The sequence below is a fragment of the Bufo bufo genome, chromosome 2, assembly GCF_905171765.1.
Source record: "Bufo bufo chromosome 2, aBufBuf1.1, whole genome shotgun sequence".
In the NCBI taxonomy this organism is placed as follows: domain Eukaryota; kingdom Metazoa; phylum Chordata; class Amphibia; order Anura; family Bufonidae; genus Bufo; species Bufo bufo.
Genome location: NC_053390.1, coordinates 760330424 through 760354530, shown reverse-complemented (window position 1 = coordinate 760354530; position 24107 = coordinate 760330424). Strand labels below are relative to the sequence as shown.

General features: G+C 39.0%; 1 protein-coding gene across 3 annotated transcripts in view; it reads right to left on the bottom strand.

Moving 5' to 3' along the window:
* Positions 1–776: 776 nt before the first annotated feature.
* Positions 777–24107, bottom strand: part of PPARGC1A (PPARG coactivator 1 alpha) — a 103185-nt gene continuing 79854 nt past the window's right edge. For all 3 annotated transcript variants that reach the window (XM_040419027.1, XM_040419028.1, XM_040419029.1), the window contains exons 8-13: positions 21302–22199; positions 16009–16104; positions 15788–15908; positions 11503–11624; positions 9637–9788; positions 777–2256 (exon numbers count right to left, since the gene is read on the bottom strand). In XM_040419027.1, the coding sequence (XP_040274961.1) occupies positions 2153–2256; positions 9637–9788; positions 11503–11624; positions 15788–15908; positions 16009–16104; positions 21302–22199 (1493 nt within the window). In that variant the 3' untranslated portion in view covers positions 777–2152. The remainder of the gene's footprint in view (positions 2257–9636; positions 9789–11502; positions 11625–15787; positions 15909–16008; positions 16105–21301; positions 22200–24107) is intronic.

The following is a 24107-nucleotide window of genomic DNA, read 5'->3' as shown; positions in this document are numbered from 1 at the left end:
GATTTTACAAACTGTTGCAAAAACTGTGACGGATTAACATTTGTGAAAAAATATTTGCATTGCTAAACACGCACCACACGTAACATAGACTTCAGTCAGCTATGAGCCGATGGATATGGGAAACATGGTTCTCCTAATGAATTTCACTTGTGTTTCTATATATTAAGTTGCGGAGCAAGGGTTAACCCATCAGTAGGTTAGCAATACAGGAAAGCTATGCGTGAAGAGATTAAAATGATTCAGTGTAAAAAGATCAGTGTTCATATGGAAACCAAGCTTACGCTGGCCTCCTACCAAGACAACGTCTTAAAGGATCAGTAGTACAGCAGCATAGCTGTGACCACACTAATGCATAGTCAACACTATCGTGCAACAGGAGGTTTCATCTGTAGCACATGATAGTATTCAGAGAGTGTTAGCATCCTTTTAAACTGGCCACATCTTGTTTAATCAGCATATTCCTGTAACAAATATTATAGTGTTAACTGATATGTCTTCAGTAAACAAAGGAATGAAATATCAGTTTCTCGAAAAAGGATGCCCAACAGTAAAAATATTGGCTTGTGCCGAAAATTTCCAACAGTGGAGAAAAAAAAAAAAAGTTACTGGCTTGTTAAACAGTGTTTAGACAAAAAATATCACCCACATATGGTGCACAGTGCTGAGTCACCCAGCAGCTTATCAGAGAGAAAAAAAAGCACAATGGCCTATAGTGATAGTAATCAAATCATACATTCATTCCTGACTCACAAGAATACGAGTAATAAGTTTTTTAGTTTTTTTTTAAATCACTACGAAACGTTAACAAGACTCTGATATGGTAAATCTTAAACTGATGAAGACACTTACACAGAAGGATGAGACGTGTTCTCCATGCGACAGAAGCCTTTCCAGGCCAATGTAATCCTTCTCAAAACAGTTATAATGGAAGCTCACAAAAAAAATAAAAAAATAGCCATGAGTGTGCTTAAAGCGATAATTGTGCACCCCAAAAAAAAAGGATATTTTTTTTTTAAATCAAAACACGCACGCAATGTCATTTTTTTTTCTTCTTACAATCAAATATATATAAGCATAAAGTCAGCTCCTAAATAGATTAGTATACAACAGGTATTTCACCTTATATAGTTACATTTTGAATAGTCTCGATTTTAAGAAAAGTTTTTTTTTCTCCGTATTGAAAAGAAGGCTGCATTTACAGTGCATAGCAGTAACAAATAAAGAACATTGTCATATTCTATGTACACAAAATAAAAATACTCCATAGAAGCCATTCTCTGCAGGAGACACGGGCAATATGTCCGCTTGCACATCTCCCCGGCAGAAGAACGGGGAACATCTGTAAATACTTGACCAGCACTATGCAGTGGTATAAACTACCTGGACACTGATTCAGATAGCTTTACTCAGCTCTGGTTTATTATGTAACACCACATCCACTCATCAGAAAATAAAATATATTTATATATATTTATATATATATAATGCTGAACACGCTGTGAAATCGACCATATACAAGGCTTTCAATATCGACGAACAACATTGTAGACAACTGCATGGGTGTCAGAATCCAAGACTAATGTTGAGCAAGGAAACTTGCGTGTGCTGAAAAATGCCATTTTTTTAGGTTTCTTCTCAAGATTCCCAATAAAAAAAAGTTACTAAGGCGTTATCTATATTGCAATGTTTTGTTTGTTTTTTGTTTTGTTTTTTCCTTTCCTATGGGATGATGATCAAAATTAGACAAAGTGAAGATTGCATTGCATTTGAGCATCAGCAGCTTACAAATCCTCCAATATTCCCTTAATAAATAGCGATCTCTCTTTTCCAGAATAATCAGTTTTGAATGGAGACGTTTTCACAGTTGGCTGGCACTTTCATCTCCAATGAATAGCATGTCTCGTCTTTATTCGAGTGATACAACGGTGACTGTGAAAGTGAGGAATCATCTGACACCCATGGCTTTCCGCACTTGTCTAACAATCCCATTGCCTCTTTAGTCTTCAGCAGCTATGTTCATGTAAACCATTGAAGAACGGAGAGTGTAAAGTAGGAGAAATTCCTAAGTTTGACTTTCAAGAGTCTCTTATTGGAGGACGAGTTGTCCGTGAGGTATTCTCCATCATTCCATTGGGCGTGGTGGTGATGCATGTTACCTGCGCAGGCTTCTTTGAGCCTCTTTAAGCAAACTGTCAAAATCCATGGAGTCATATTTGCTTTTGGTGGAAGCAGGATCGAAGTCATCTGAATTTGAATCTAGAAGCCAAAGACAAACAAGATGATCAATGACTACAGCTATCAAAAATATAGGAAAACCCACAGCACTGAAACAATTTTCCATTAAGACTAGAAATAATCTTACACTATAGTGTGATTTGCATGTAATATATTGCAGATGATTCTAGTTTTCTAATGTGTCCAAAGTATTGTTTTTGGAGTTTTTAGCTCTTTAAATTGTCATTGCCATAGAGGTGGCCTCTGTGACTCTAAGTTGACTATAAAGAGGTTACATTCTTGAAGATAAAGGTCCATCAGGTTCAATCTGTTTCCAATCAATAATACAATATCAGTTGTTAGATTAATTAGAACCCATAACACCGTTTGCTATTAGATAAGCATCTAGTCCTTTTCTAAATGTTGACATAGCATCTGCTGTCACTACCTCTTGGGGTACGGCATTCAACAGTTTTGAATCCTTTCCTGTATTGATGTTTGAATCACCTTTCCTCCAGATGCAATGAAAGTTGCCTGGTCCTTTGTAAAGTTCTTGGAATGAATAAATTGTGTTTCGGTTCTTTGTACTGACTACACATGTATTAATACATGTAAATAAGGTCACCTCAAAGGTGTCTTTTTTCCAAGCTGAACAAGACCAATTGCTCGAGCCTGTTATTATAAGAGAAACCTTCCACCCCCTGGTCACTTGCCTCTGAACCCTTTCTAGCTCTCCTATTGTATATGCTTCATAGCATGTCAAGCCCAAAACTGAATTCATTATTCAAGATGTTGCCTTATGAAGGATTTATAAAGGGTTTTTCTTACATTGGGATCACTGGTTTTTATCTCTCTTTTTATAAACCCTAAATCGTATTTGCTTTTACAAATTGCCATATCTCCATGTCCGATGTACACTTGCAAAAGGCAAACTGAGAAATTAGTTGTTGGAGAAACATTATTCAAGTTCATGCCTAGTCTCGCTGAATCCTTTGAGTCGAACATATTGAATCTTTAAATTCTGGAATGTTACAATTTGAACCTCCAATGACACGAGATCAGGTATTCCTGATGAGCTACCGCTAAAGTGAAAAGCGTTTGAGGAACTGGACTTATTCAGTGATAAATAAGAGAATGTCTTTATCCACTACTCCTTTGTCAAAATTCAAAAGTATTTTATTTTAATCCATTTCCACATAAAAGAACAACCCCCATCAGTCCTATATTTGGACACTTTCTTCACAATTGTTTTAAACAATTTTCAACAAAAATTGAATTTTACAATTGAACCTAATATACCCAGTGATCATAGTGAGTGAACAATAGGAAGGAGTTCTCAATTTTATTTCATCAATATATTGTAAAAATAAGTACTTGTTCTTTTTCCTTGTCTTTATATGTTAATTTTGTACGTCAGAGTTAATTGGTGCCATGCATTGACCCACTGCTACTCAGGATCATTTATAAATATCTCCATTGAGGCACATAGTATACATTTTGATCAAAATGTATAGGTTCACTCACATCAAGGTGGCCTCTTATGAGTGGGTCCCTACTGTAATTTGAGGCAGCGACACATGGCGACTAACGTCAACACAACACAGCACCTGCAGGTGGCAAGACCAAGCAGCCCAACAACACCCCTGCTATCAGGCTAAGTCCCCACTGCACTGGGTTCCACCAACAGTCACCATGCAGCTCTGCACAATTTGTGGAGAGGAGAGATTTTGAGATCTGTTCACTTTGTGCGGTGCTGCATGGTGGCTGTTGTTGGGATTCTGTGAAAATGGGTCAGTGGGGCCCAGTGCTGTGGGGGCTTAGCCTGACAGCAGGGGTGTTGCTTGCTGGGCTGCTGGGTCTTACAACCTGCTGGTGCTGTGTTTCGGCGGTGGCGGTCACCATGTGGCACGGCACCAAATTAGAGTAGGGACCCAATCATAAGAGGCCACCTTGATGTGGTGACTGGGACTATGCATTATGATCAATCATCTTAATGGAGAAGCTTATTAATTATGCTGAAAAACAATTGATCAATGCATGACATGTGGATGTTTGATCCATATCTTTTTTCTGTAGATTGGTATATTCAGGTACAATATTCATTTTAAATTTTTACTTTCTTTAATTAATTACTTGTATCTTTTATTATACAATATGAGATAAACACTGCTTCACTGTCAATTATTTACTATCAGGGTAATGATAACAAATGTGAAATTACATATATATATATATATATATATATATATACAGTCAGCTCCATAAATATTGGGACATCGACACAATTCTAACATTTTTGGCTCTATACACCACCACAATGGATTTGAAATGAAACGATCAAGATGCGCTTTAAATGCAGACTGTCAGCTTTAATTTGAGGGTATCTACATCCAAATCAGGTGAACGGTGTAGGAATTACAACAGTTTGCATATGTGCTTCCCACTTGTTAAGGGACCAAAAGTAATGGGGCAGAATAATAATCATGAATCAAACTTTGACTTTTTAATTTTGCAGTCAATAACAGCCTGAAGTCTGGAACGCATAGTGGCATAGACATCACCAGATGGTGGGTTTCATCCCTTGTGATGCTCTGCCAGGCCTCTACTGCAACTGTTTTCAGTTCCTGCTTGTTCTTGGGGCATTTTACCTTTAGTTTTGTCTTCAGCAAGTGAAATGCATGCTTAATCGAATTCAGGTCAGGTGATTGACTTGGCCATTGCATAACATTCCACTTCTTTCCCTTAAAAAAACTCTTTGGTTGCTTTTGCAGTATGCTTTGGGTCATTGTCCATCTGCACTGTGAAGCACCGTCCAATGAGTTCTGAAGCATTTGGCTGAATATGAGCAGATAATATTGCCTGAAACACTTCAGAATTCATCCTGCTGCTTTAGTCAGCAGTCACATCATCAATAAATACAAGAGAACCAGTTCCATTGGCAGCCATACATGCACACTACCACCACCATGCTTCACTGACGAGATGGTATGCTTAGGATCATGAGCAGTTCCTTTCCTTCTCCATACTTTTTTCTTCCCATCACTCTGGTACAAGTTGATCTCATCTGTCCATAGGATGTTGTTCCAGAACTGTGAAGGCTTTTTTAGATGTCGTTTGGCAAACTCTAATCTGGCCTTCCTGTTTTTGAGGCTCACCAATGGTTTACATCTTGTGGTGAACCCTCTGTATTCACTTTGGTGAAGTCTTCTCTTGATTGTTGACTTTGACACATATACACCTACCTCCTGGAGAGTGTTCTTGATCTGGCCAACTGTTGTGAAGGGTGTTTTCTTCAGTAGGGAAATAATTCTTCGGTCATCCACTACAGTTGTTTTCCGTGGTCTTCCGGGTCTTTTGGTGTTGCTGAGCTCACCGATGCGTTGCTTTTAAGAATGTTCCAAACAGTTGTTTTGGCCACGCCTAATGTTTTTGCTATCTCTCTGATGGGTTTGTTTTGTTTTTTTCAGCCTAATGATGGCTTGCTTCACTGATAGTGACAGCTCTTTGGATCTCATCTTGAGAGTTGACAGCAACAGATTCCAAATGCAAATATCACACTTGAAATGAACTCTGGACCTTTTATCTGCTCATTGTAATTGAGATAATGAGGGGATAACACACAACTGGCCATGAAAGAGCTGAGAAACCAATTGTCCCATTACTTTTGGTCCCTTAACAAGTAGGAGCCACATATGCAAACTGTTGGAATTCCTACACCGTTCACCTGATTTGGATGTAAATACCCTCAAATAAAAGCTGACAGTCTGCAGTTAAAGCACATCTTGTTTGTTTAATTTCAAATCCATTGTGGTGGTGTATAGAACCAAAAATGTTAGAATTGTGTCGATGCCCCAATATTTATGGACCTGACTGTAAATATATATATAGTAACATAATTTATATGGCCGAAAAATGTCCATCCAGTTTGGCCTGTTTTCCTGCAAGTTGATCCAGAGGAAGGCAACTGTGAGGTAGAAGCCAATTTTCCCCACTTAAAGGGAAAAAAAAATTCCTTCCTGACTCCAATCAGGCAATCAGAATAACTCCCTGGATCAACGACCCATCTCTAGTAGCTAGCTAATTTTCTGATACTGATCCAGTGAATAATGTCCCCTTGGAGCTTCTTCTACCTCTAAATTAAAATTACATTCTAAGGAGCAAATAAAATGTAAGCAATCAAATCATTCTGAATAGTTTTAAAGTTGAATCCATCACGTAAAATACTAAATAAATAACAATACTCTGGCACTGCCATTTCCTTTATTTTCCCACATCTCCCGGGGGCATCGTTATTTTGTTTGAGTTGATTACAGCATACTAACCAGAGTCCTGTTCTTCAAACAGCTGTGTTTACTCTCCAGCTCTGTCTAAGCCCCTCTACATTACGGAGGTGTTAAATAAGGTAGACACAGAGCGTCACGCTGCATCTGACTATTTTAATCCACCAACAAGTAAACAAAAAATAAATCTTGCTTTGCACGCAAAGTTGAGCTTTTGCTGAAGAGAGGAGCCTTTTCCCCCACGTGTACAACGCATGGAAAGAATATGAGCAAATATGGCTGATGCTCTTAAGCGTGTTTTAAAGGTTGGGTAAAATATTTGTAGCGAATCCATAATTTACATTTTCTTATTCATTAGCATATTATTAGAATTCAAACAAAATATTCATATTTAGTACATTTCAAATGTATTACATATAAGGATATTATTAGACCCTACAAGACGTACGATTAGGCAACTATCATGTCATGCGCATACAAAATTAAGGATTTCCGTAATTATCGCTCCCGAAAGGTGATTTACACAGCGTTTTGCCTCTGCGGGTTGAAATACATTGGTAAAATTTGAGGAGAATTTTGTCACAGTGTAGGGAAACACTTCGATGACATCATACACAGAAGGAACCCACAGTGGCTAGACATATGAATGTACAACATCAAGGTAATATGGATAGGATTGAGTTCATGGGTATTGAACTAGTGTGTCCCAATATCCGGAGAGGTGACTGTGGCCTTAATGAACAGCTTAAAGTGAACCTGTCATCAACTTTATGCTGACCTCACTGAGAGCAGCTTAAAGTACTGACAGAAATGCTGATTTCAGCGATGTGTCACTTATAAGCTAAAAGTAAGTGGTTGCTGAGAACCAGCATCATAATCATTGCAGCACAGGCCTTGAAAAGAGTCAAATCTACCTGAGAAGAGTCCTGGTTATTCACAAGCTCCTGCTCTCCCCGCCCACCTGCTGATGATTGGCAGTTCTCTCCTAGAGAGAAAGGGAGTAAACTAGGTAGAAGACTGTCAGTCATCAGCAGGTGGGCAGGAGAGCAGTGATTCATGAAAAACCATGACTCTTCTCAGGTGGTCATAACTCTTTTCCAGGCCCAGTCTGCAATGATTGTGATGTTGGTTCTAGGCAACCACTTACTTTTAACTTTTAAATGACAGATTTTAAAATCATCTCATCTGTCTTTACTTTATTCTGCCTTTAGTATGGGCAGCATAAAGTTGATGACAGGTTCCCTTTAATTTTTCCTGCTATTTTTCCCAGTAACGTTTCCAAATCACTGAACAAGTGCTGCCGCCACAGAGGGGTGGCGTCAGGATCCAGATTTTAAAAAAACGTGAAGATACAGGTTACAGACTTTGGATCCAAAAGGCTTGAATCGCAAATATGAGCTTAATTGCTTTTTATGATGATTTTTTCTTTTTCCCTTTTTTATGGATTTATTTCTTGTATAATAAGATCTCGCAACAAAAATTTTCTTCTTTTTTTTTTTTTACAGCAAATGTGATGAATATTGAAACTGCCTTTTCAGGTCTCTATGATTAAGTATTATATCACTAATAACTATATCCTGTGTTTCTAGATTAGATGTTTGTAATATCATTAATAACTGTGTTGACCTATTTTCCATATACATAGTATCTTGTCCCTTGCCAATATTGTTATTACCTGCTTGTAATTTTGTGTATTCCCACTTGTAATTGTTTGCCCACATTGTTGTTTCTTTTGTTTATATGTTGCATTGACTACCTGACGTGAACGGTCTGTGACGGCGGGCTATTTAAATCGTGTAAATTGTACACTTGTTTGACAAAGACTCGCTTGTCGAGTCGAAACGCGTCACCTATTTTCCTCTATGTGACAATAAAAAGACAGCATCACATCTACTCCTGCCGGTCGTCTTCCTTTGCGCATATAGGAAGCATTATCATTTGCATTGCCTCCTTGCATTTCAAAGCTATCACAATTTTAAGAGGTGTGCACCTCTTAATGAAGGCAGCACAGATTAAGACTAGAGTACAAAATTCTGTTCTTTATAAATCCCCCCTTGGTGTCCACAGAACCTTAATTTTGGATGAACTGGCTGATTACAGATGTAGGGGGAAGAAGGGTTGTTGGATTTGAACATGCCTGATGCTTTTGTTCTTCCCCGCTCCGTATTCTGAACACATGCAGTTTCGAGTGGGCTAAATGTGCTTGTCTATGAGGTTGTTGGGAAAAAATAGCTATTGTCCCAACCGACAATTATCTGAAGTGGACTAACCCCCTTTATGCATTTATGTTGATATGACTGGAGCATGTATCATTAAAAGTCCAAAAGGCCAAGACTGCACAGTGTCTTTCAGTTTCCCACAACCTGTGGCAAAATAAGGTTGTGTAAAGCCCTGAAGTAATAGCAAAAAATCTGACCTGGCCGGATTTTTTGCACAGGCCAGAAGATCACCCACAGGAAAACACTGAGGTCACGTAAATCTTGATATTTACATGACATGGGCCAAAAAATGTTGACTTGAGACCGTAACCTACAGTTGACCATACACTTTAGAAAGCTGTCAGCTGAACACTTGTTTGGCCAACAGCTATTCCTCCAAACTCCTTACACATGTACCCTTGGCTTGGGAAGCGCTTGCCTATGTTCTCAATGGGGTGAGTGGGGTAATCCGGTACCAAATACCTCTGGCAATGGTTTATCGTCAGTGAGAACAAGCGGATTAGGCATATTGAAATCCAATAAACACGACCCTTCTTTCCCCTGGCAACTGCCATCTAGGAAGAGTCGGGATACTTTGAGGATGACTATAAGGTTCAAGTTACAGAAGCTTCAAGTGAAAACATATGCACCATATAAAACCCTGCAATGTAAGCACAAGTTTTATAACCCATGGCCTATTCTATCTCAAGCATTTCATTTGAACATTACCTCCTGATGCCAGTGGAAATGGCATGTCAATTAATTACTAAGCTATAAAGAATATGGAGCATATATCAGCTTCGACCATATGCTGGTACTTTATTGTAGGCAATACATTTTTCATAACAAATTAGCAGTGCCAGCCTGCAACCAGCTATGTCAACGTAAATCCTTTTCTGTAAAAATGGCACCCCCCACCAGAAGGAAACAAATGAAATCCATACCTAAATCTGCATAGTTGGACTTGCAAAACTGCTTTCTCTCACAAAAGCACAGCTCAAAGTTGGGTTCATTAGCTCTGCGCAGTGTGTATCCATTCTCAAGAGCAGCAAAAGCATCACAGGTGTAGCGGTAGGTGATGAAACCGTAACAGTCTCTGCAGTGAGAAAGGTAGACAATGGCAAGAAAATGTTAATTGACCTTTTCAATGGTTTTCAATGGCTTTTGTCACTCTGACACGTGATATCACAATTCCTTTTAAGGCTCATTTAGACCAGTAGATAATCGCTCAGGCGACTGATGACACAACTGACCTACCGACACAACGCCAATGGTAACGACAAGCATTTACACGCAGGGAGTATCATGTTCAAATTTGTTCATACTCAATCGTGTACTCGCTTAAACGATGATCATTGACTGTGTTCAGACAGGTCTAGTCATCATCCCTATCGGCAAAAGCTCACGCGGTGCACATTTATATTACCAAAATTATTTAACGACAATTTACTTCTTCACATGAATGATTTCACAAACATTGAACAAGCATTTTTAGTAAAATCGTTCAGCCGTAACATACATTCAGATTGCACGATTATTGTCCACCATGAATCTCTAGCGTTTGAATCGTAACAATGATCTACTCATATAAATGAGCCTTTAGTTCTGCTACATCTGTAAGTATCACATGATGGAGCACCGGAGGTACAGACTCATCCATCTAACAAACCTATGCACTATATTATTGTATTAAGGAAACTTAATTTACACAGAAAGTTATATCTTCACATAACTAAATGGTTGTCTTCTATGACTTAACAAGCTTTTCTCAGCCGGATCAACCCTATTAAACCAAACACACTGCCTGGTAGGGTTGTTGAAATGTCCCTCTACTGTTCAAATCCTTGGCCCCCTTTTGGAGAAATTATTTTTCATATGCTAGTAAGCGCTTCAGTGCACTGAGGGGCAGGCCTAGCCTCCTTTCAGCACAAATGCTCCTTTGCCTTCTCCCTTAGCCCTTACTCCCTTCCCTTTGACTGACAGGGCCAGGCATCCTCACTGTCCTCCTGTTTGGCCCTGTAATAGTGACTTTAAGTATTATTAGTACTTTAAGTTGACTATACCCTTCAGACAGCTGTCGGTTGTTCAGCTGATGGCTTGACCTCCTGACACCCCCTTCCCCCATACACATACATACTAGTCCATGTGTCCTAAATAGGGAGAAGGGCGTAAACTACTGACAGACACCTCTGACGTCAGCTTATCTCTCTTGAGAACAATAATATGTTGATATCTAATAATCTGATTCTTCTTTCCCCGACATCTACAAGTAAGCAAGTTCACTGATATCAACATCCTGTTGACAGAGGGAGAGGGAGTGAAGGGCATGTGACCTCTGCAGCCAATAGCTGATCACAGTGGTAACCTGCTCACCTTACGTCATGACAAATAGTCACATGACGGAATGGGAGCAGGTCATCATGAGGCCAACAATTGGCTGCAGCAGTCATGTGCCCCTCATCAACAGGATGTTGATATCAGTGCACCATAGAGATGCAGAGACGGCTGTGGAGTAATAGAGACCAAACCCAGCAGAGAAGACCTGGTAAGTATTCTCACCACCAAGGTTCGGCCACTGAGGTCTGATGTAATGTTGGATAACCCCAGCACTTGTGTATTACATCTAATGTACATATCCTAGCCATGAATGAGGTACCTACATACAGTAGACCTCTATGGAAGTAGCTTACAAACACATTAGCATAGCTGCAGTTATTAAAATGTATGTAACCCATGTGAGAATTTGTGTTCAAACTTTCAAAGTAAAAAAAAACAAAAACATTTCATATACACAATAAAAAGACACTCACCCATCACCCCGCAGATTGACGGTACATTCTTCAATTTCACCAAAAACTTCAAACCGAGCTCGGAGTTCAGCACGACTCATGCTAGTTCTTATCTTACCAATGTAAATAACTCTGTGCTCCTCCTACATGGAAAGGAACATAAATATAATATATATTAAATGTATTATAGACATCACCACCTTACTATCCAGAATCCCACAATGCCTATCTTCCATATCCTCCTTCTCCTTTCATTTTCTAAAACGTAACATGGATAAAACAGAATTCATCATCTTTCCCCCATCTTGCTCCAACAGACCTATCTATCACGAAGAATGGCTGCACACTCTCCCCGGTCAACCAAGTCCGCTGCCTTGGAGTAACCTTGGATTCTGCCCTCTCCTTCCGACTGCACATTCAAGCCCTTTCCACCACCTGCCGCCATCACCTCAAAAACATCTCCCTCATCCACGCTTTCCTCAACTTTGAGGCTGCGAAAATGCTTGTACATGCCTTTATCATCTCCCGCCTAGACTACTGCAACATCCTCCTCTGTGGCCTTCCATCCAGCACTCTCGCACCCCTCCAATCTATCCTCAACTCTGCTGCACGACTAATCCACCTCTCACCCTATTACTCCTCTGCCTCTTCCCTCTGCCAATCCCTTCACTGGCTCACCATTGCCCAATTCCCAGCGAATTCAGTTCAAAATACTGACAAATACATACAAGGCTGTCCAAAACCTGTCCCCTCCCTACATCTCTGAGCTACTTTCCCGATACATCCCAACACGCAATCTCCGATCCTCACAAGACCTTCTTTCTCTCCTCTTATCACCTCTTCCCACAATCGACTCCAAGATTTCTCCTGTGCATCCCCCACACTCTGGAACTTGCTACCCCAACATATCAGTCTCTCACCTACAGTGGAATCCTTCAAAAGAAACCTAAAAACCCACCTCTTCAGACAAGCCTACAACCAGTGAGCCTGCTGCTGCTATACCGCCATGACCAACTTCACCCTCACCTACTGTGTCCTTCCCCCATACCATGTAAATTGTAAGCCCTCACGGGCAGGGCCCTCTCTCCTTCTGTACCAGTTTGTAACGCATCTTGTTTATGCTTAGTGCAATTGTCTGTATTATGTATGTATACCCCTTTTCATATGTACAGCGATATGGAATGAATGGTGCTTTACTAATAAATAACAATAATAATAATAATAATAATAATGAATCGGATTTTAAAGGGATTGTCTGCTTTACAAATCCCAGTTATATTTACCCTATTAGTGAAGTCTGAGTTAATACAGAGCGACCACCATTCAGACTAATTTCTATTAACCAGAGTAGAGAGCAGCTACAAAATTGGGAATGGATTTACTGTACTGAGCTGAAAATAAGCCAGAATTTTGGTGCAATTTGACACTTTTAGACACATTTTTCGTGCCTTGTTCAGCAGCTTTGTTTTACTTAGTGGAAAGGGTGTGGCTTAAATGCAACATTTTGTGCAAAAAAGAAAAAATGCTCCAAAATATGCTGTTTTTTTTGGTGTAAACTAAGCCAACAAATAAGTGGTGTAAAGTTATACTAAACAGCCTAAAGATGCAACAAACTTATAGTCAAGCATCAGCCACTGTGATAAAGCTGGTGCAGTCTAAGACTAGTCTCCGTTCACCCTATCTTACTATTAGACAGTCTTAGTAAATCTGCCCCAGTGTCTCTCACTGTGGAGTCATGAATTACACTGACAGCCCACTGCTTCATTCATCCAGTGGTGGCGCTCTAGGATAATTGAACACTGGCTGCCAGAATCCTTAGCAGGTTACAAATGATTAAAGGTGGTCTCAGCGGAAGGTCATCTTGTGATCACCCTCCTGCAAAAAGTGGTAGTAGACAAAGGACATCACCTTAAAGGTATACCTTGCATTTGAACCTACTCTATTATTGCCTTTTGCTATCTTATGCCACTGTAGTTTTCTAAGCTGATGGCATTACATTTACTGTAGTTACCATTTACGCAAATGCAAAAATACAAAGTCCAAAAATCTAATACATGAGTCACTCACTGTAATTCCATCCCAACAAAAAAAAAATCTGTAGCTGAAGCTCTTCTTCGGGAATCATCAAATTTCTATAAATGTGTCCTTTGGCAGCTATTAGGGCTGTTAAGGGGTTAATTAACACTATGTAGCACGGAGAAGTAAACTTATGGTATACCGGCATATATTAATACTAAGAGGAATTGGATGGAAACTCCATTCCATATCTCTTTTTTATTAAAATCCACTCAAAAGAGCATTTCTCTTGGCACACTAAAGCTCGGCTTATTATAGAAGGCTTCATGTGTGCATTAGGCAGATGGATTCAATACATATGCATATAGAGTCATTAAATGCAGATCAAAATATACCTTTTTTGGATACTGGGAGCATTGGGCAATAAATTCAAAGTAAGAAGGTTTTCATATTGCTTTCTAAAAGTCACAGTTAATAAATTAAATACATTGCTTTGCTTTGCTGGTTGAAAGAGTTTTTATATAACAATTACTATTAGTAATTAGTAAAATAAATTACCTGATTATAGATGGGATTATGTAACCCCTTCTGTAAGTGTTAAGAAGGAAAAGGACACAGATCTTGGAACTCTCAGCTGACTTCTAGCATTTTGAATTTCCACCAGGGATCACAATTTGCTTTACTATACATACCCTAACTGCTGCAGAACCTCTTTTTGAAGAGGAACATATTTACAATATCAGACTTATTGGAATTTAACTCTCCATTACATATGCAAAGGGCATTCTGCTGCATGTGGTATGTTGTATATTATGCAATCTTCCATGTTCCTATCTGATGCAGAATCTCTTTTTAAAGAAATAGAATTATGCTAATAAATGCTGGCTGACATGAAGAAGTTGATAAGGCCTCATGCACACAACCGTATATATTTTGCCGTCTGCAAATTGTGGATCCACAAAATATGGATACCGGCTGTGTTGCATCTACATTTTTTTGCAGACCAGTTGACTTCAATGGGTCTGCAGTCCGCATTTTGCAGCCAAGTATAGGACATGCTCTGCATCTGTATGTCCACTCCACGAAAAGACAGAATATGTCTTCAAAATGTGGTCCACTGACCCATTGAAGTCCATGGGTCCACACAAACATGCAGACGGCACACAGACTGCATCCATATTTTGTGGACAAAACAATCATATAGATAAATAGATTTAAATAAATATGTTTTGATAGAGAAAAGGAAAGAAAGAAAGAAGAAAGAAAAAAGGAGAAAGACATTTGTATTGGGATACTCAAATGGTGTCCAAGAATAGGTATATTCATACTGTGGTCGTTCTGCTTTCAAGCTGCTTGTTTATTTCAGTGTAGGAGATAATAATACCATACATCAGGCCCATTGATAAAATCCTAGCTATTTGCCCAGGCTGACATGTTGTGACCTCACTGCTGCCTACAGTTGACTGTGTAATGAACAGCGAGATAGTGATTTATCTGTATTGACCCCTATTGAGTTATGAAGCCATCACTTCAAAGCAATTTGGGGAAATCTATACTATGCATATGCTTTATAGCAATGTCCTTCAGCACCTGCTCAGACACATATGTCACCCCCCTGGCCTTGAACCACTGGAGAGCATATACCATTCCCCAGCCTCATCCAGAATTACTTACTATTTTTACTCTGCTGTTTGTTTTGCCTTTCATGTTACAAAACAAAGTCAGTAATGTTCAATAATTATAGTAATAATAATTTTAAGTAATAATAGATAAATAAAATGGAAGAGAAACGGACACACGGGAGATAAAAACAAACTAAATAGACAGAGAGAGATGTTAGATGATAGATAGATAAAAGTAGAGAGCAGCACTGCGAAAAAAAATATAAACAGGGTGTGCCGCCAGCTTTAGATGCAATCAAATCAGTCCTCTTACTGGGAGTTTTCTCAAGCAATTATTCGAGAAAAGTCCTAGTAAGAGGAGTGAAACGTCACATTGGTAAATAACAGACACCACTACTGAACTTTTTTTCTGGCAATGCCGTGGAATTTTTCTTACTAGATATGAGATAGATATTAGATAGATAGATATTAGATAGATAGATAGATAGATATTAGATAGATATTAGATAGATAGAATAAATAGATAGACATATAGATATAGTAGATAGAAGATAAATAGACAGTACATACTTATATAGATAGGAAATAGATAATATAACAAGATAGACAGATTGACGGATTTTTCCTCATTTTGAGTATTCATGTACTATTTAGAGTTAATTGCTTACAATTGCTTTTTGCCTTTGCCGTTCCCTCTGTTTTGCTCGTTCTGACTCCCGCTTTTCATATTCCTTGCGATACTCTTCCCTCTTCAGGCACTCATGTTGGTATTCCTCATAACTGTCATATCTAGAAATTAATATAACTAATTAACGAACCGTATAAAAAGCATGGAATCATCCAAAGGGGTATGTAACATCTTCTGCAGTGGTCACTGGGAGCTTCCTACCTGGGTCTACGACCGTATGGAGACCTGGATCTTGATCGTTCATATACTGGAGAGTTGCTCTGTTTACAATGATCTGTTTCATAACAGCAGTAAGACCTGAAAAGAAACAGAATCATCAGGTTTGTCATAGTAGGTGATGAGCGAGGTATTTTGGCTTCATGACAAATTACTTTGTCATAAAGCGCATTTCTTTGTAACTACCCCTCAGATGCCTCGTTCATGGCTGATTGCGGCATCTGAAAATTTAAAAATCATACTTACCTCATCCATTTGATCGTAAAGAGCCGGCCGCCATCTTGATTGTAAATCTTGGCCGGCGTGGTGACGTCATAAGTCATCGCACATGGGATTTTACGCGGTATCATCAATCAAGATGGCCGTGGCCGTCTCTACACACCCAAGCGGATGGGATAAGTATAATTTTTTTTATTTTTTACTGCCATTCAGGGAAAATTTATTAGTTCCTATGAAGCACAAGGAAATTCAGCTTTGCGCAAATTAAGTTTTTCCTGAAATTCGGATTGAATTCCACTTTGTGGAGTTCAATTCGCTCAACGCTAGACTACTAGAGAAACGAAGAGAAATGTGTCTTGTCTGGTAACGGAAGAGGTGAACCAGACAATTCCTCCCATCTGTATGATACTCTAGTACAGAAGAACCCAGGCCCAATTTTATCTGCCAAATGGTTGCCCATATGTAAGATGTCCTAATGTGCTGGAGAAAGAATACCCTTCAATCAACATACTACAAGTTCATGAGTAAAAAAACTGTCCGCCTGTTGAAGGTTGCTGATTCTGCAACAGTACTGCTGTTTTTATGAGAAAGCAGCCAAGTCTTCCTCAAGTACAATTTGGGAAAATACAATTTCCTACATAAAATGTCAAAATGGCTCTGGAGGTATCACAAAAAGAGCATACTGTTATTGCTGTCCACATGATAGAATTTATGGACAAAAAAGACTGATACATACATTTTTACATATTTTTACATATTTCACATTTTAGTAGTCACACTGCATTAAAAAAAAGTTGCAGCAACTTTCAATCTGTAATCTTTTTCATTCCTTCGTTTATTTTCAGACTCCCTAAGGGTACTTTCACACTTGCGTTTTTCTTTTCCGGCATAGAGTTCTGTCCTAGGGTCTCTATACCGGAAAATAACTGATCAGTTTTATCCCCATGCATTCTGTATGGAGAGTAATCCGTTCAGGATGCATCAGGACGTCTTCAGTTCAGTCTTTTTGACTGATCAGGACGGAGATAATACCGCAGCATGCTACGGTTTTATCTCCGGCCAAAAAACTGAACACTTGCCTGAATGCAGGATCCGGATTTTTTTTCCATAGGAATGTATTATTCAAAATACCGGAATGTCGGATCCGTCGTTCCGTTCTGCGCAATTTTTTAACATAGGAATGTATTATTTTAAAAAACGGACAGACGGATCCGTTCTTGCAATGCATTTGTAAGACGGATCAGGATCCTGATCAGTCTTGAAATGCAATCAGTTGGCATACGTTTTGCCGACCGGCAGGCAGTTCCGGCGACGGAACTGCCTGCCGGATTCCCTCTGCCACAAGTGTGAAAGTAGCCTAATATTCAGCGTGCAATGTTATCTTAGTTTCAGAGATTACTCATAAAGATGTATCCCTTTAAATGCTAGAACTGTGAGTCCAGGATGCTGCTGTCTCCCCCTGCAAACTGCCTTTTATATCCTTTCCTTTCTATCCACAGCCTATGTAAGCTGCTGTTCCTGTAGCATCCCCCCTCCTCATACACATCTGTCGTGTATACATCCCTGCTGCAACCTCTAAGGCTACTTTAACCTATGTGACACAGCAATCCGGCAAGCCATTCTGGCAGAGAACAGCCTGCAGGGGTTCTTTGGATTTGGCCTAGCCAGATATGGCCAATCACCACCAGAGCCCCCTGACTATAATGGGAACTGGCAGGGATCCAGCCACTCCCCGGCATAAATGTTGAGATTCATCCGGACAAAAACAGTTGTGTGCAGTGATTTTTGTCCTGCCAAATTCCAGCATTTATGCCAGGGAGTGTCTGGATTCCCACCAGATCCCATTATAGTCTATGGAGTCCGGCGGGCATGCGCCACTATCTGGCCATGCCATATCCGGAGAACTTGCTGTGCCGTATATGTGAAACTAGCCACTGAAAGAAGGAGAGCAGAAAGAGCCATCAGAAGCAGGATCAGTGGTCTTACAGATGTATGTCAGGCTCAGCAGCTAGGTAAAGGCTATACACACACTTTCAATATGGTAAAGGGTAGGACATTTTTAATGACGACTGTTTAGAACAGGCATGCTCAACCTGCGGCCCTTTCAGCTATTGTAAAACTACAACTCCCAGCATGCCCTGCTGTAGGATGATAGCTGTAGGCTTTTCAGGCATGCTGGGAGTTGTAGTTTTGCAACAGCTGGAGGGCCGCAGGTTGAGCATGCCTGGTTTAGAATGTAGCTTAAAGGGAACCTGTCATGTGGATATTTGATTATAATCTAACTAATTATATACAATCATTAACTACTAAAAAGTGCCTTAGATGTATTCACTTACTGGTGTGACAGATGGTTACCTCATAATATACACACAAAGATGCCGCATGCTAATGAGCTGATTTGAGTCCGGCGTGATGTCATTGAGTCCAGCGTATATTTAATTCAGAGCTATAGCCACTCCCCTGCCCACCTGCTGCTGATTCAAATGGAAAATAACTGTCAATCAGCAGTAGGTGGGCGGGGAGAGTCAGGAGCTCATGAATATTCAGGACTCATCATTATCAGCTGGAGCTTTTCAATACAAGATGTTGGCAGATTGACTCGGTCAATTAAAGAAAGTGACCCAGCATTTTGCTAAGAGAATCAGTCACTTATTTATGTTGCCCTTAGTTAGGACACCATAAAACTGGTGACAGGTTCCCTTTAAGGACGTGAACAATAAAAAAAAATCAGTGCTGAAAAAAAACATTAAAATAGGGAAATAAAACAAAAAAACAAGTATGTGCAGTAACACGGAGCAAAGAATTAGAACTCACGGCCAGATCAATAGGGATGTTTAATTAATGTCTGTTAATTCTGTGTGAGCCCCGCTGAGTTCAGTGACCTGCAGAATGTATGTTTCAAGGGAATGGGTCTGACGTAGATTCTGCTCCCGTCAACCATTACACAAGCTAAAGCTGACTGCTCTGATACGCTTAGATTTTATTCCAATACTTTATCTTTTTTGTATTGGGCAAAGTGTGCTTGAACTCCATTGCTTTGATTGATTAAATGGAATATATTGTTCCCGTTATCATGTGCGTTCTACTTCATAAATCTATATGCATTCCATATATTCTCAAGACTGCATTCTTTAGCTTTCCAAGCATTATCCTAGTCATTTTTAACGTAGGAACTAACACCAGGTTTAAGGGAATGTATTTCAGGCCCATCATTTTATCACAAGGGTTAATCATTAAAGCTTTATAAATAATGCTCCCTGCTACTTCGAGACTGATTGAGAAAAGCCGAGATTATGACAGACAGCATCATACATCACAGTGATAAATACCATATGGATAATCTGGATTTCATACTGTTAACTAAAGCCTATATTCACACTATGCTCAAGCCTATAAGCAAGGCTTTCTTTCTTCTGAGAGCAGTTTCATAACCATAAAATAGACCATAAAATAAAAAGCATAGTTTGTACTAATGCAAATAAATCTATTATGTCTATCACTTAATGTAAAATGGGGCCAATGTGTGACTAGTGGGAAAAAAGGGGTAGCATTCACCATAACAACCCATCTGGTCTCAGGTGCGTGAGGGCTATATGCAAGTCTGATAAAAATCAGATATCACATAGGACATGCTTTTATATATTGATATATATGCTCTGATAGATCAATTTCAAGCTGGCTGCTCAGGGGCTGTGTCCTTTCTCAGGAGATGTGAAAGCTGAAGCTCAGGGTGTGTGTCCTGTCTGCTGAAGCTCGGCAGGCATGTCCAAGCTCAGGGAGCATGTCCTGTCACTGTTACAGCTTCTAAGAATAAATAAGGCTGGTGGCAGTTGAACTGAGCATGTACATCCATATTAGCGAAGTGGACAGAGAGATGAGGAAAGAACAAACAGCAGGTGGCGCTATACAGATACATTTTATTGAATAACTCAGTGAGTATACTACTTTTTCATTACATGCAATTACAAAAGAATTCAGATCTGGATGTCTGGATTAAAAAATGTAGAATCTTTTTCATGGGACAACCCTTTAAATTACGGCTGAGGCACTGTAAGTAGGCATCCTTAAATGTAACTACTAAATTAAAGGCTATGAATGCCCTTTGGTGACGATAGCATGAAAAATCAGAGCATTGCAGGCACTGTTAACATGATAATACTCAGTAAGAGGTCAAAAGAAATTGCTTTTAATGTTAATATTCAACATTTATTTAGACCGGAGTTTTAGACGCCGGTCCTAATAAAGCTATATAGCTGGCGGAGGATCCGCCGAGGTTTTGAAGAGGCGCAGGCCTCTCCATAACTTCGGTGCATCCAGCACCAGTTCTGTAATGTAAGACATCTTCCTTGCTGTCTTATATTTACACCATTTTCTACGCCTAAACCAGGCATAGAAAATGCTGAACGAGACTGGCCTGCTGGCCCGTCCCCTTTTCCGCTACGTCCACATTATTAGACCTGGTGTGAGCAGGGAGAAGTCGCAGATAGAGGCACAACTAACCGTATAATAGTATAGTATAATAAGTGACCCCCATGGTTTATTCAAAGGCAATTTTGACTTTTTTAACTAGACGTTGGACTGTTCAAGACATATAGGTCTGAGAGACCTACATACATTATTTTGCACTTTCTTCTCTTAGACAATAAATAGTGTGCTAAATGTCCCTGCTGGTTGACAATTCTCAAGAGAAAACCAAAACTAAAATGACTAAGAAATGTATGGTTCAGCTCGGATACCAATACATGTACCAATAAGTATCATTAGCAGATCATGTCTTTCACTCTTACAGATAAAGAATTTGCCATGTTGGTGGTTATGCATTGTTGTCCAGTTTTTGGTAAAAAAAAAAAAAAAACACTGAAGAACAGTTTTCTACCCAGCCAAATGGCCAGTAAATTCAACATGAAAGTTGGGTTCATATGCTTGCCACACACATTTTTAATGTCTTGTCTTCCATACTTCTGAAGTAGAGGTGTACAACATTGTGCATTTCCAAGGGTTCTAAGAACTAGCCATTTATACGCTGATAAAATCCCTCATAATATTACTTTTTACCTACCCTGATGAAGATCTGCTTGATGGAGATCTGGATCTTGAACGTGAATATGGAGACTGTGAACATGATCTGTGCTGTGGAAAAGATCTAGACCTTGATCGAGAATAAATCCTTTGTGAAAATAAAGATGTTGGTGGGGATACAGAATATCTGCTTGGAGAGTTGAAGGATGAACAGGAAGGTGATACATCAAATAATGTATAGGATTGCATTCCATCCCAAGAATAACAAAGTTTATCATTCTCATCCTCGCTGTCATCAAACAAACTATCCATACCCAGTCCAGATGTTAAAAACATAGGTAGTCTAGAGAACTGATCATCAATGTAACCACTGTTTCCCAGGTCACTGTTTTTGTTTTCTTCTTCATAAACGGCTTGTGTTGGGTCACCAAAGTGCTTATTGAGTTCTGCGCGAATTTCCTGATCTTGCAGGGGTTTGCGATTACAGTTTTGAGAACTTGTCATGGTTCCCTCAAAACTGTCTTTTGGACTTTCCTCTTGATACTTTACTGTACAGACTTGGGATTTTTTCCCAGGTAGAGAATCCTTACATTCAAGTTGTCTTGAGGCCTGTAAATCTCGTGATAAGCTAATGTGTATTTCTGACTTTGAATTCATAAACTGACAATAGTCATGGTCTCCAAAAAGCCGCAAACTAGGTCGCTTCACCTTTTTCTCCTCTTGTCCAATGACCATAGAGGTTTTGCTAAGTTGTGCATACAGTTCAGATTGTTCAGGACCTTTTTTTGAGTTAATGACTTGGATACTGGAAGACTCAATGTATCGAGATTTCTTAGCTGGTGGTACACCAGACTTGAAAGAAGACTTCGGCTTTGGAGAAGCCCTGAATGGGTTATCTTGGTTGGCCTTGTGAGGTGGGGTTGTTGGTGGGGTTAGTCCTAAAATCAAAACAAGGAAAAAGTTCAAACTTACAAAATCTACAATATCTGTAATAAGAGTGAAAATACATTTCAGGCCAATCACAGGTTCAAAAAAGTTAGGAGCAATGTATGAAAATTGTACAGTAAAATAATCAGTTTTGATTATAACAAGCAAAGCAATGATTACAATGGTCATGATCCTAGTATAGGTAGGATATGATCCCTTTTATATCATGTTAAGGACATTAATAGACCCCTTACTATATTTTTATTTTATTTCTCAAGATGGGGAGCACTACAAAAAGAGCGGGGGGCATTCTATAATATTTTCTTAGGTAATAATTCCTCTGTTCACTGTACCGCTTATCTGACCATCTTTTTGATGTATATTAAAGCAGAAGCAAAGGAACATTCTAAGTCTAAATTCCCAATTTTGGGATTTGACACTGATTATTTTAGCAGAATTTGAACAGGAATCCACATTAAGTCCTCAATTCACCTCCCATCCAAGCAAATCGAGTTTAGGCAACCCAGTTCACATGTAGTGGAAAAAAATCTGCATGGATCCTTGTCTGCATTGCCATCTGTGAATATAATGAACCTGTTCCTTAATGCTGTGGATTCTACATGGAAAAAACACTCAGTGGGACTAATCCTTTATCCATAGGCCTCATATCCTTTAACAAGATATATGTTGGATTGGCCACAGTAATATATGGGCATGCTCTAAGTAGTTTTTGCATACACACTGAAGATGGTGTGAACATAGCCTAAGCTGGAATTTGATTTGTAGGGGCAAGAATTTTAGGGAAACCACCATATTTATTCTTCATAGACACAGTGTATCATGAACACATTTTATATCAAATACTAATGTATTTGTACAAATGGCGAGGTTCTCACACCTGTACAACTCTCTAACGGCATGAACCTCTTTTTCTAAGCCATACATCATACAAATAGAATACATTATCAATATTCATAAACAAATACACCATGTAATAAAACATACAATAAGAACCTTGATATCATTGCCTCCTTTGCCTCAGTTCATTATAAATTCCTAGTTATGATTAACACAAATATTTGTGTAACCAAAATAAAGCAAGTCACTAACAATGAAAACAGTTCTATGAAAACAAGGCCAGCAAGGCGGTGAAATGAGTTTAATTTTCTTCAACTTATGTAATTTGCTCACTTAAAATGCAAAATGAAAAGTAATAATATTAAATCATTAGCTATAGGGGATGTAAATAATATGATTTTATCCATTTCCTCTCCGTGCATTTGTTTCGGAATAAAAAAAAAACAATTATAATTAGTCCTAATAAGTAATTATGTTTACAGACGCACCAGGCTATTGATATTAAAAGAGCATAATTATATCCTGATGTTTTTAATGAAAAACTTCATTAAAAATTAAATGACAAAAGAGTCTAAAAATACTTGAGTAATTGAAGAGTAATGTGGGGAAAATCAGCACCAAGTGTCACTAGATTCAATTTACCCTATCACTTCTGGAATCCATTTTCTGCATGTTGTAGGGGAAGGAAGATTTATGTCCTCAGTAAAATCTGTATCACTGGAAGTTGAAGACCAAGTTTGGGGAGCTTTATGCCCTCTAGGAGAAAATAATTCTGAGGACCTATTGTCAATCTATTCAGAACATGCCTCTTCTCAACTACATCCTACATCTAATGTCCTGCAAGCTTTATGGGGTTCTGCAACAAAGTAGGGCCCAACTTCATTTTAATTGAGGAGCAATTAGTTGTTTCTATGGATGTGGAAAATTCAGACAGTGGAAAACTCAATACAGATCACTATGAGACTGTGAGAAAAATAGAGAAGAGGGTATAAACTCTCTATGTTCTAAACTTACTGAAAGTGGTTGTGGTGGAGTGAAGTTCCATTGTCAATCCTGCTTTG